We start from the raw sequence: 11,873 nt of genomic DNA, 5'->3' as shown, positions 1-11,873 counted from the left end.
CTTGCCTCCAGCCCAGGGTCAAGGTGGAGGAGTGTCTAAGGTCACCCACTTACCTGCTTTGGTTCCCAAGGGCAGATCCCGAGCCAGGGTCCACCAGGTAAGGTTCTCAATCTGTAAGAAACCAGTGGGGATAGGGATGGGGTGAGGCTGGCAGGGTAGGGGTGACCCAGACAGGATCAGAGGTTGGGGATGGCAAGATGGCAGCTGAGTTCAAAAAGGGATGGGGTTAGGGAGTCCAGGGCTAGAAAATTCTGAGTCAGAGCGGGTCGGGGATCAGAATAGGACCAGAGTAAGAAACTGTTAGGGGTCAGGGTCAGGGGTCAGGGCTGGCTCACCTGGACACCCTGTGGGGGTGGGGTCAGCAGGCTTCCAGCCACCACAACAGCACCGCTGAGTACGAAGAGGGCAACAGCGAAGTGCAGGTAGTGGATGCTCCCCAGGATGGCCGGCCGCGTGTCTGGCTCTCCGCAGGGCGGGGCTGGGTGCAGGAATTCCAGGACCAGCCTCGTGGCCCCCACCACCAGCCCTGCTATCAGGCCCCAGAAGGCCCCCTGGGGAGGAGGGAGACAGGGCATGTGGGGCTATGGGAGGAGGACCAAGGCTCCCCCGACAGGCAGCAGGGAAGAGCAAACTGTGGCATGTCCCTAGGGAGAGCAGACCACCAAGTCCTGTCCCCCGACACCCACCTGCTCGTTGGCACGTCGCCAGAAGATGCCCAGGACAAAGACTGCAGTCACTGGTGGGGCCAGGGAGCTGGTCACTGACTGCATGTATATGAAGAGTTGCCCGCTGTTGGAGCCCTGCAGGACGGGGATCCAGGCCACACTCACGCCGATGAGCGCCACTATGACCAGCCTGTGGGCAGGTGGAAGGCAGGCAGCGGTCGTCCTGGGAGGTTCTTCCTCAGCCCTCTCCCACCTCCCCTGGTCACTAAGACTTGCTCTCTAATCGTTCCCCTGCTACCCCAGCTCCAGCCCCTCCCCGGCCTCTGGTCCATGCCACTGGTGACCTGGCCAGTCCTGCCCTGCTCCAAACCCTTTGGCAGCTCCCTGGCTCCTGCAGGTGTAGCTCCTGACTCTAAGTGCTGTCTGCTCCTTCCCTGCCCTGGGTTCTCTGTGGAGCCAGCCCTTGGAGCTCTGCCATAGCCACCCAGCCTCTCCCTCTTGTCTCTCCTTCAAAGCACCTGTCCCAACCACTACACGCACATTGACCTGGGTGTCTACTTGTTTACTGCCTGTCTTCCCCTCCCGACTGGAAGCACTAGGAGAGCAGGAGCCTCATCCCTTTAGTTCATTGCTGTGTCTTCCAGCATACAGTAGGTGCTCACTAAGCATTTGGTGAGTGCATGAATGACCACTGCCCCCACATCCGGGCCAGACTGACTGCCTGGTGGTTCTTTGAAGACACTAGGCTTTTTCACACTGGCCGGCCTTTGCGGGAGCTGGGACCTCTGGCTGGCACATCCCCACCGCTACAGGCCTGTGCCGCACATCCTTCACAGGGCAACCTCCCTACTAAGGATGCAAGGTTTGGAGCCAGAGGTGTGGGTTGGGGTTAGAGCCTATACTCCCCAGCTGTGAAGCTGGAGCCCTGCTGGGCCAGCATAAGCCCGTCCCCTCCTGTCCCCTGCGTGTCAGCTCCTGCCCGCCTCTCCCCTAGGCCAAGAGCCCCTCCACAGCAGGCACATGCTTCACTTGTTCATCCAACGAGCCACTGGCCAGGTGCCCACCTGGGTAGGACACTACCCTAGGATCCCCAGCTGGGCGATGAGTGGGACCTGGTGCCTGCCCAGCACTCAAGAGTCCAGCAAAGAAAACAGATGAGCCTGTTACCTACACTCAGGGCTGGGCTGGAGCAGCGCAGGGGAAACATCAATCTAGGAGGGCTTCCAGGAGGAGGCCCCCCCCCAAGAGCCTTGAGGGGCATGGGACCCAGCTAAGGGGACAAAGCTGGAGCAAGGCATCCATCTGCTCCTTCCTGGCTGAGCACCTCACCCCTGTGTCCTGGGTCAGTTGTCATTCCTCACCCCCAAGATGGGTGGTGGGTGACCCGCTGGAACCCTGGCTGTGGCGGCAGGGATGACAGAGGCTATGTGTTCAGCTAGGGTGGGTCCTCTCTGCGCCTATTCGTCTTCCTCCCTCCCTTTCTTCCCTTCTAGGCCTGAGGGAGAGGGTGGAGGAAGGAGGTGCCACCTTGATTAAGGCTAATTAACCCCTAGCCAGGCAGGCAGGCGGGCGCTGCCCTCATCAAAGGCCGAGGGGGGCCTCCATTAACGCCTGCCCACCCCGCCCTCTGCACACAGCTCTCCCGCCCAACACCAGACTCTGCATCTCTGTGCCAGGACCCGGGCCACTCCAGCCAGGCCCTCGCCGCCTTATGCAGCCTTCTTACCTAGTCTGCCAGAGGACCCCCAAACCCAGAGGCTGTTCCTTCTGCCTGGAATGCTACCCCCTCCCATGCCACCACCAGGGTGGACAGTGCCCTCCAGCATCTCTCTGGGCTGCAGCCACAGTTACCGTGGAACCTCTCAAGGAGGGGTGTCTGAGATCTCTCTGAGTCCTGTACAGGGTTTCCGGGAGGCCGTGGGCCCCATTTGTGGACTGAACAGCCGGGAACACAGACAGGGGAGAGTGGGGAGGGCAGTGGCAGAATGTTGGACTGGGGTGTGGGGGCTTGGGGCAGGCAAATAGCCGGGGAGTGGTCATCGTTGTTCCCCAACCTGTGACAGCTCCTCCAGCCTCTGCTTAGCTGGACGGAGCCATCATGGCACCGGCGTGGTCCTGTACCCGGCCTTGCAATGGCCTCCTCTCCAGGCCTCTGGACTGTTGGTCTTCTCTCTCTAAGCCTTGCCTCTCCCTGACGGAGGCTCTTGTCAGGCCATTCACCCTACCAGAGATCCATGACCCACGGGGGCCTAGGAGATACCGCTCCAATGGTAGTGGTTAGGGCAGGAGGAGGCTGAGACGACTTTGAGGGGCTGGGGGTGTTGAGGGTATCCCAGTGCTGTAAGAGGGAGGGGAAGTCGAACTGGCCAGCCTGACACCTGGCACGAGGACCCTTCTGCTCTAACCAGCAGGCAGCTGAGAGAACTGGGGCCCAGAGAGGGTGAGCAACCTGCCCCGCACCACACAGCCTTGTGCCTTGCTCCTCAGGGAGGCTGAACTCCAGGCTTGCAGGGCTGGGGGCGGGGGGTTGACTTGGCAGAAGAGGTGGGAAGGAGAGTCAAGGGCCTGGGCAGCTGTATGGGTGGGTGAGCTGGCAACAGCAGGAGGCCAGGTCAGGACTTTGGTTGCAGGTGGGAGTCTGGGTGAGGAGACCAGGAAGTAGTGGGCAGGGGACATGAGGGCCACTGGGCAGGTAGAGGGGCTACCAGTGTCACACACTGGGTGGCAGAAGGGCATCCAGGTCCCAGGGCCCAGGATGCTGGAGCATGGAGGGGCTTAGAGCAAGGTCTGGCCGCAGAGGAGACGCATGGTCAGAGAGGTGCAGGGTCTTCCCCAGGCCACACGGCTTCTGAGGAGAGGCAGGGGAGCCAGAGGGGGAGAGGTGGTCAAGGGGCCAAGTGCCCAGGACACAGGGACATGGAAGTGTCCTGCCCAGTGAGAGGCGGGAGGCTCCTTGTTTTGGAGGATCCTGTGAGCCCGTGGATGAGCTCACTCGCACCCGCCTCTGACATGTCCCAACAGGGCCCTTCCGACAGAAGTCTGACTGCTTTGCATCCCCAGGACGGCTGCCTGGAGCTCGGAAGGAGACCCCACCCCCAGGATGGGTGCCCTGGGCTCCTGACCAGGGGGTTCACTGTTGGCCAAGCTAAGTGCCAGAAGGCTAGAACCCTGACCAGCAGAGTGTGGGCCACACTGCTCAGAGGACAACAGGAGGGAGGGACTGGAGGGGCAGGGAGGGTGCAAATAGACACACACGTGCACATGGGAGCTAACCTCTGAGGATGTAAAGGCATAAGAATGATAGAATGGGCTGGGCACACTGGCTCATACCTGTAATCCCAGCCCACTGAGATAGGTGAATAACGTGAGGTCAGGAGTTCGAGACCAACCTGGCCAACATGGTGAAACCCCGTCTCTACTAAAAATACAAAAAGTAGCCGGGCGTGGTGGTGGGAGCCTGTAATCTCAGCTGCTCAAGAGGCTGAGGCACGAGAATCTCTTGAACCCGGGAGGTGGAGGTTGCAGGGAGCCAAGATCACACCACTGCATTCCAGCCTGGGTGACAGAACGAGACTCTGTCTCAGAAAAAAAAAAAAAAAAAGAATGATACAATGTACTTTGAGGACTCAGGGGAAAGGCTGGGAGGGTGTAAGGGATAAAAGACTACACATTAGGTACGGTGTACACCACTCAGGTGATGGGTACACCAAAATCAAAATCTCAGAAATCACCACTAAAGAACTTATTCATGTAACCAAACACCACCTGTTCCCCAGACACAGCCCTGGTCCGCATGAAGAGCCCAGATATGTAGAGAAGGGTGTCGGGGAGGTCTCTTGGCCTATAATGGCCACATGTGCTGTGGGAAGAATCTGGCAAGAGTTCCTGGGGTATGAAGGGGAGAGGGGCTCATTCCTTGGTTGAGGGTCTCAAGGAGGACTGCATGGAGGAGGGGACACAGGTAGAGTGTAGAAAGATCAGCGTGAGTCATCATGGTGTAAAAGGAGAGGACAAGCTGGGCTGGGAGGAAACAAGCTGGAGCTCAGTGGGACCAAGGCCATGGAGGCTGAGGGATGTGGCAGGTCAAGTGTGGCCAGTCCTGAGTGCTAGCACGGGGGCCCTCTGTGGGGCAGCTGGGAACCATCAGGAGGAATGGGGGCCCAGGTTTTGGGGAAGATAGATCTGTAGCATGGCTGGGGAGGGAGGGCTGCCCCTGCAGAGGGAATCCAGCTCGGGGGTGGAGACGCATCCCAGATGAGGGCTGCGATCACACAGAGGTGGACAGGAGAGCAATGTGAGAGGTGGTATGGACGGGGTACACTGGGCCCTTCTCTTCACTCCTCCCTGGCATCCACCTTTCTCTAAGTGGCAAACTCCCGCTCATCCCTCAAAGTCAGTGCCGGCGCCCACCCCCGTACCGTTCCCCCACCCCCATACCGTCCCACCAGCAGCAGCTCTCGCTCGCCGGAGCGGGGCCGCAGCCGCCTCCAGATGTCCATAGTGAAGAGGGTGCTGCTGCTGTTGAAGATGGAGGTCAGCGACGACATAAGCGCGGCCAGCATCACTGCGATCATCAGCCCCCGAAGACCTGGGGTGGGACGGGGGATGCGTGACCCTGTCCGGTGACAGCCCCGGGAGCCCCTCCAGCCTGGGGTCTACTGCCTGAGGCCTGCCTGCCATTCCCACGCCCCTCCAGGCAGAGGGCCAGGAGGGAGAGAAGCTGAGGAGGTTTGAGGTGAGCAAGACCCAAAATGAGGAGACTGGGGAGGCCAAGGACAAACCGTGGGGACTTCGGAGCTGGCTGCTTGAGCCCTAGGCTTGCTGGCAACCCTAGGCCCGACCGTAATTACTCATAATGCTGAGGCCGCGATCAGACCTCTCCTTTCTGCAGAGCCTGGCGTTGACAAAGCACTTTCACACCCATGCCTCTGTCTGAGGAAAGCGTGATTAACCCGCCTGACAGATGAGGAAATGGAAGCTCAGAGAAGGGAAGAGATTGCCCAGGGACTCACAGCAGGCCAGAGGCAGAACTTTGGGGTGCGGTGGGGTTGGTGAGGAAGGCTTGGGCGGGGCCTTTGCTTGAAGGTCACACCCTGGGCAAGATGCACACCTCACCCCAGCATGCAGTGCCCCAGTATCTGGAATATTCCACCACTTCCTGTGCATGGCAGGACCCAGCAGGCATAGTGGATCCCCTCTCTCCTTGGCTCTGTGGTTTTCCAGAGTGGGAGTGAGGGCTCCCCTAGGAGGTGCGGGTAGCATTGCTGTGAAAGGCCTTCTGGGAATTGTAGGCTCAAGAGGGCCTGGGGGTGAGGAACCCTAAAGAAGGTGGAAGGATGCTGAACTGCCCGCTCTCTGCTGTGTGGCTTCAGGCTGGTCACCTCCCCTCTCTGGGGACAAGTTCAAGTCTGTCTACAAGGACTCCTACAATTTTAAGCAACTCCTTTACCTCTACAAACTTTTGCCCGTCTATCCTAGGATAAGCCTGGCATTGGCCTCCCTGTCCCGAAGGCACAGCCATTTATTGCCTGGCTGGGTTGTCTGGCCTCGGTTCTGCGTCTGATTGGCTGTGTGACTTCCAGGAGTCTCTGGGCTCTCTGTTCACTTGTCAGAAGCTGACTAGGATGGAGCCCAAAGGAAAATGAGTCAAATCACAGTTTTCCCCAAAACATTTCTCTACCCGCCCCCTTGTCTTGCTCATGGAGATGGATGAACTTGGAGCTTATTCCATCCATTTCTTAGAGAGGGAACTCAGGGCCTAGAGAGGGATTGTGGCCCAACAATGGCTCGGTGTCAGCCCCGGGGGACTTAGCAAGTCCCTTTGCCCAGAACAGAAGAGAAAAGCGAAGCCCTTAGGTGGGAACCACAGCGTGGCCAAGCCTGCATTTTCCCAACGTCATTATGTTTAATCCCAGCAACAACGCTGAGGGCTGGGTAGATTCCATTATCTCCAATTTACAGATGAGGACACCCAGGCTCCAAGCAGGGAAGTGACATGCCCCAAATTTCTTGGCCAGCTAGTGGCAGAGCCAAGATCTGATCCTAGGTTTGTGTACTCACTTCCATTAGGCCTGAGCTCTGCAGGACGGAGGGAGGGAGGGAGGGAGGGAAGGAGAGGAAGAAAGAGCAGGGTGGGGCTCACCCCAGGGACTGAAAGCTTCCAGGAAGAGGGGATTAAAGGGAGGGGGTCAGAGGGAGGGGGACCAGGGAAAGCTCCAGCACCTGAGAATCTGTACAGGAAAAGCTTGGGCTGCCAAGGGCTCAGGAAACTGTTTCTGCTTTTTGCTTAGGGTTGAACCTCCCACACCCCTTGCCATGTTGCTTCCTCCACCTTGCATACCTCCTGTGATGGGGAACTTGCATACCTCCTGTGATGGGGAACTCATCACCCCACATTAGAATAGCAGGGATGCTGCTACCACGAGAAACATGGAAAAAGCCAAAACCTGCCCACTAGTTCTACCTGTGGGCTTGCAGTGTCTCAGGGCGGGGCGGTGCAGAGGATAGGCACTCATGCCTGCAGATGTAGTGGGGGGTCCTGAGCTCCTGATCCCAGCAGAGTAAGCAGTTTGTGTCTCAGTCACTATATAACCTCAGACAAGTCACTTTCCCCTCTGTGTGCCTCAGTTTCCCCATCTGTAAAATGGAGCCAATAACCCTATCTCATAGCATTTAATGAGAAACTGTTAGTAAAGGGCCTGGCACCCAGTAGGCATGCAAGAGATGAGAGTGGGTGGCCTTTCTCAAGAGATGGTACAGCACGAGATAGGAGGTCAAGGTGTGCAGGCAGATGCATCGGGTCAGCTTTGCAGCTTACTTGCCATGTGACCTGGGCCAGGTCACTTAACCTCTCTGGGTCTCAGTTTCCCTGTCTTTAAAATGGGGATGATATAGGCCAGATGCGGTGGCTCATGCCTGTAATCCCAGCACTTTGGGAGGCTGAGGCGGGTGGATCACCAGAGGTCAGGAGTTTGAGATCAACCTGGTCAACATGGTGAAACCCCGTCTCTACTAAAAACACAAAAATTAGCCAGGTGTGGTGGCACACGCCTTTAATTCCAGCTATTTGGGAGGCTGAGGCAGGACAATAGCTTGAACCCGGGAGGCGGAGGTTGCAGTGAGCCAAGATCACACCATCGCACTCTAGCCTGGGCAACCAGAGTAAAACTCCATCTCAAAAAAAAAAAAAAAAAAAAAAAAAAATTGGGATGATACTAATAGCACTAGGGGTTCCTGAGTAGAGGAGGCCAGTGTATCACTTGGGAAGCCCTGGGGATGGTGGTGGCATGCAGTGGGTGTTCGAGTGTTTTCTATTGTGAGTGCTTCTGTTCTCCTCTCCTAGGAGCAGAACAGCCCACCTGGATGTCACCCAGTATCACACTGGATCCACAGTGGCCTCCACAGTCCCCACACTCATTGGGCCCCAGGTCACACCCCACGCCCTCCACCCGGACCCCCACCCACACAGCCTCACCGATGGGCATCAGTTCCATGACCAGCTTGGGGTAGGCGATGTTGGAGCAGCCGACCTCGGCCCCGCAGGCCCGCAGGCACTCGGATGGCACCACGCAGCCCACGTCATCTGTTTGAGAGAGGGACACTTGGTGTCTCTCCCCATAGACATGGGCACCTGGGGTGGGCAAGACAGGGCTGGGGGCAGAAGCCTGGCCCAGACCTGCTCTGTCAATGCCTCTGACCTGTTACCATTTGGCCCTGGGCCTCAGTTTCACAGGGGAGTTTCACTGTTTCACAGTTTCACCGTTTGATCCAGCTGCCCTACCCTACCATCTCTACCCCCATTAGCTTTTCAGGAGCCATGGGGAGGGCATGGCCTCTGAAAATCCTTTTCCCTGCTGTTCTCCATCATAACGCTTCTCCCTGATCCCACTTCCCCTTGGCCAGGGGGCTCACCTGCCGTTGGCTCTGCTGTGTGAGGTCCGCCATTAGAGTCTACCTGGGGCCTGAGCCTCCCTTGCCCTCCTTGTCCCCAGCCATTCTTCCCAAAGGGGTAAATGGAGGCTAGAGAGGAGAGAGCCCTGCAGGATGGGCCCCGCCCCAGGCCCTCAGCCTGTCCCCTGGGCTTTGTGTTCACTCAGCAACAAGTCGACAAGCGGTGTCCGTCCATGGGCAGCCGGCTTGAGTGTGCTGTCACACAGCTGCAGCTCAGGCAGCAGGGCTGTGGTAAAAGCTCAGGGACTGGCGGCCTCCAGCTTCCTGGCTTAGGACGTGGGGTCAGAGCCCATCCATACCTCTGTCTCCGACCCTGGGGTCCAAGCTTTAGGCCAGGCTATTTCCTGCTGCAGATTGCTGAGCCGATGCCCAGGACTCTCCAGCTGCTCAACCTCTCAACAGTCTGCAAGACCCTGGGTGATCCAGACCCTCGGCCCCTCCCCGCAAGTCCCTCCTTGCTCCCACCCGAGGCCTGCCTCCTTCCCGAATTCGGGTCTGTCCTCCCCACCCCATTCTCCCATCTGTCCCCTTGCCCCACATCGCTTTCCCTCATCCCTTGTCATCCCTGGGAGGACTTGGACATGTTTATTCGGTTCTTGCCACTTCCCCGTGGCAGGCGAGTCCTGAGAGGATGGGATTTGCCTCGTGCTATCTCCCCCATGGCTGGGGTGGTGCACACGGCTCATCTGTTGAATGAATGAAGGACTCACGAATTTCCCAGGCTCAGGTCAGATCCCAACTGAAGCCTAAATCCAGGCATCCCTCGGCCTCCTGCCCTGTGTGGGGCAGAACCCCGACCCGCATCCATAGCCTTGATGATGTGTGGGGCTCCCCTCACTGTCCGTTCAGTGAGATTTTGCTGGTGTTGGCAGTCGCGGGCCTGACTTTGGTCTAGTGATGTAGGGATGGAGAGAGTTGACCCACATTCACGGTTTCCTTCCATAAAAGACTTTCTAGAAACCTTTGGCCCCTGCTCCTGGGGGTTTTCAGCAGGGCCCAGAGTGCAGAGCTAACCGGGAGACGATGATTATGGGGGAGTTCAGAAACAAGTTGACTGACAGCACTGCGGTGGCCTGTTAGGGGCAGGCCGAGTTGCAACACAGCAGCTGCAGGGGCGGCCGGCATTGACACTTCTGTCTTAGTGCTCCCTGTGTAGGCTGCACCCTCCAAAGCCCCTTTCTGATATGTCCCTTCTTAGATGCCCAGCCCATGGGGAAGGGCGGGCCTCAGACCTCTTCCTCCAGGCCAGCTGGGCTGGGGCAGTGTCCTCTACCCTGGCACCCTTGACTGTGTCCCAGTCTCCAGCCCAGCCTGTTTGAGCTCCAGGCTTCCTGGACACCAGGTTCCTGTCATCCCCCAGGCACCTCCCTGGCTCCTCCCATCAGCCCCCAGGCCCGTGGCTTCTTCCCCCTCCCGTCTGCGGCCCACCCTGCCCAATCCCAAGCTCCTCCCCAGCCTCCTGTCCATCTTCTCCACACTTTGGAATCACAGCTCTCAGCATATCACTTATTTCTTTTTTTTTTTTTTTTTTTGAGGCCCAGTCTGCTGTATCACCGGGCTGGAGTCACCGGTGCGTGTGATCTCGGCTCACTGCAAGCTCCGGCCTCGGGTTTTACACCATTCTCCTGCCTCAGCCTCCCGAGTAGCTGGGACTACAGAAGCCCGCCACGGCAGCCCAGCTAGTTTTGCCCCTGTATTTAGTAGAGGCGGGGTTTCACCCGTGTTAGCCAGGATGGTCTCGATCTCCTGACCTCGTGATCCACCGCCTGCGGCCTCCCAAAGTACTTTGGAATTTTGAGCTTGAGCCACCAGCCCAGCCCATATCACTTATTTCTTTTTTTGAGACGGAGTCTTGCTCTATCGCCCAGGCTGGGAGGTGCAGTGGCGGATCTCAGCTCACCAAGCTCCACACCTCTTCGGGTTCACGCCATTCTCTGCCTCAGCCTCCCGAGTAGCAGCTGGGACTACAGAGGCCCAGCGCCACCTACGCCTAGCTAGTTTTTGTATTTTAGTAGAGATGGGGTTTCCACGTGTTAGCCAGGATCTCGATCTCTCTCCTGACCTGCAGTATTGATCCACCCGTCTCGGCCTCCCCGAGTACGGGATTACAGGCCAGGCCACCAGCGGCCTTTTTTTTTTTGAATGAGGTCTCGCTCTATCGCCCAGGCTGGAGTGCAGTGGCCGGATCTCGGCTCACTGCAAGCTCCGCCTCCCGGGTTTGCGCCATTCTCCTGCCTCAGCCTCCCGAGTAGCTGGGACTACAGGCGCCGCCACCCCGCCCGGCTAATTTTTTGTATTTTTAGTAGAGACGGGGTTTCACCGTGTTCGCCAGGATGGTCTCGATCTCCTGACCTTGTGATCCGCCCGTCTCGGCCTCCCAAAGTGCTGGGATTACAGGCTTGAGCCACCGCGCCCGGCCATATCACTTATTTCTTAGGAACCTCCTCCCTATCTCCACCTCTCAGCCCATGGCATCCTGAGGAAAAAAAAAAAAAAATCCTTTCTATGGCATTCGAGGCCCTTGACAATTGGTCCCAGAACCTCCCATCCCAGCACTGTGCACCAGCCACCCTGACCTGCTTGCATTTTCTCACACACACCCAGCACTTGGACGCCTCCATGCCTTTGCAGACGCAGTCCCTCCTCCCAGGGCACTACCGTCCGTCTAACACCCACCCCCACCCTTGTTTACCTCCTGCTTCAAGGCTCATTGCAAAGGGCTTGTCCTCTGAGGCCTTCCCTGACTCTCCCACCCCCCCAGGCAGTAGCAGCTTCCTCCCAAGGGCTCCTAAGGCCAAAGATTGAATCACGGTTGTTTGTTTACATAGTCTACCTTCTGCACCAGGACTGAAGCTCCCCAAGGGCAGACACTGGGTTTGAATCATCTCCAAGTCCCAGGTATGGCCCAGAAGAGACTTTCTGGGAACACTGGTTGAATGAATGAATAAGTGACTGCATGGTGGGGAGGAGGGAGGAAAGGCACAGGAGGAGAGGAGGAGTAGGAGGAGGCATCCCAGAAAGAGCACTGTTTGATCCAGCTGCCCCATCCTACCACCTCTACCCCCATTAGTTTTTCAGGACCAGAAAGGACATAACTTGCCTGGGGGACACAATCAGATCCAAGACAGAGCCAGGGACCCCATGGCAGAACTCTGAGGCCACTGGGGTCCAGGATTCACAGGACAGGTGATGGGCCACTGCTGATGGGCTTTGAGCCTAGGCAGGCAGATTGGCACTCAGAGGACCCAGCCCTCTTGG

General features: G+C 57.9%; 1 protein-coding gene across 2 annotated transcripts in view; it reads right to left on the bottom strand.

The window, feature by feature from the left end:
* Positions 1–11,873, bottom strand: part of SLC5A10 (solute carrier family 5 member 10) — a 70,304-nt gene that overhangs the window by 426 nt on the left and 58,005 nt on the right. For both annotated transcript variants that reach the window (XM_031657403.1, XM_031657404.1), the window contains 5 exons: positions 8,140–8,247; positions 5,103–5,253; positions 687–855; positions 336–551; positions 54–111 (listed from right to left, as the gene is read on the bottom strand). In XM_031657403.1, the coding sequence (XP_031513263.1) occupies positions 54–111; positions 336–551; positions 687–855; positions 5,103–5,253; positions 8,140–8,247 (702 nt within the window). The remainder of the gene's footprint in view (positions 1–53; positions 112–335; positions 552–686; positions 856–5,102; positions 5,254–8,139; positions 8,248–11,873) is intronic.

The sequence above is a fragment of the Papio anubis genome, chromosome 17 (assembly GCF_008728515.1).
Source record: "Papio anubis isolate 15944 chromosome 17, Panubis1.0, whole genome shotgun sequence".
Lineage (NCBI taxonomy): Eukaryota > Metazoa > Chordata > Mammalia > Primates > Cercopithecidae > Papio > Papio anubis.
This window is presented reverse-complemented; position numbering and strand designations above follow the sequence as displayed.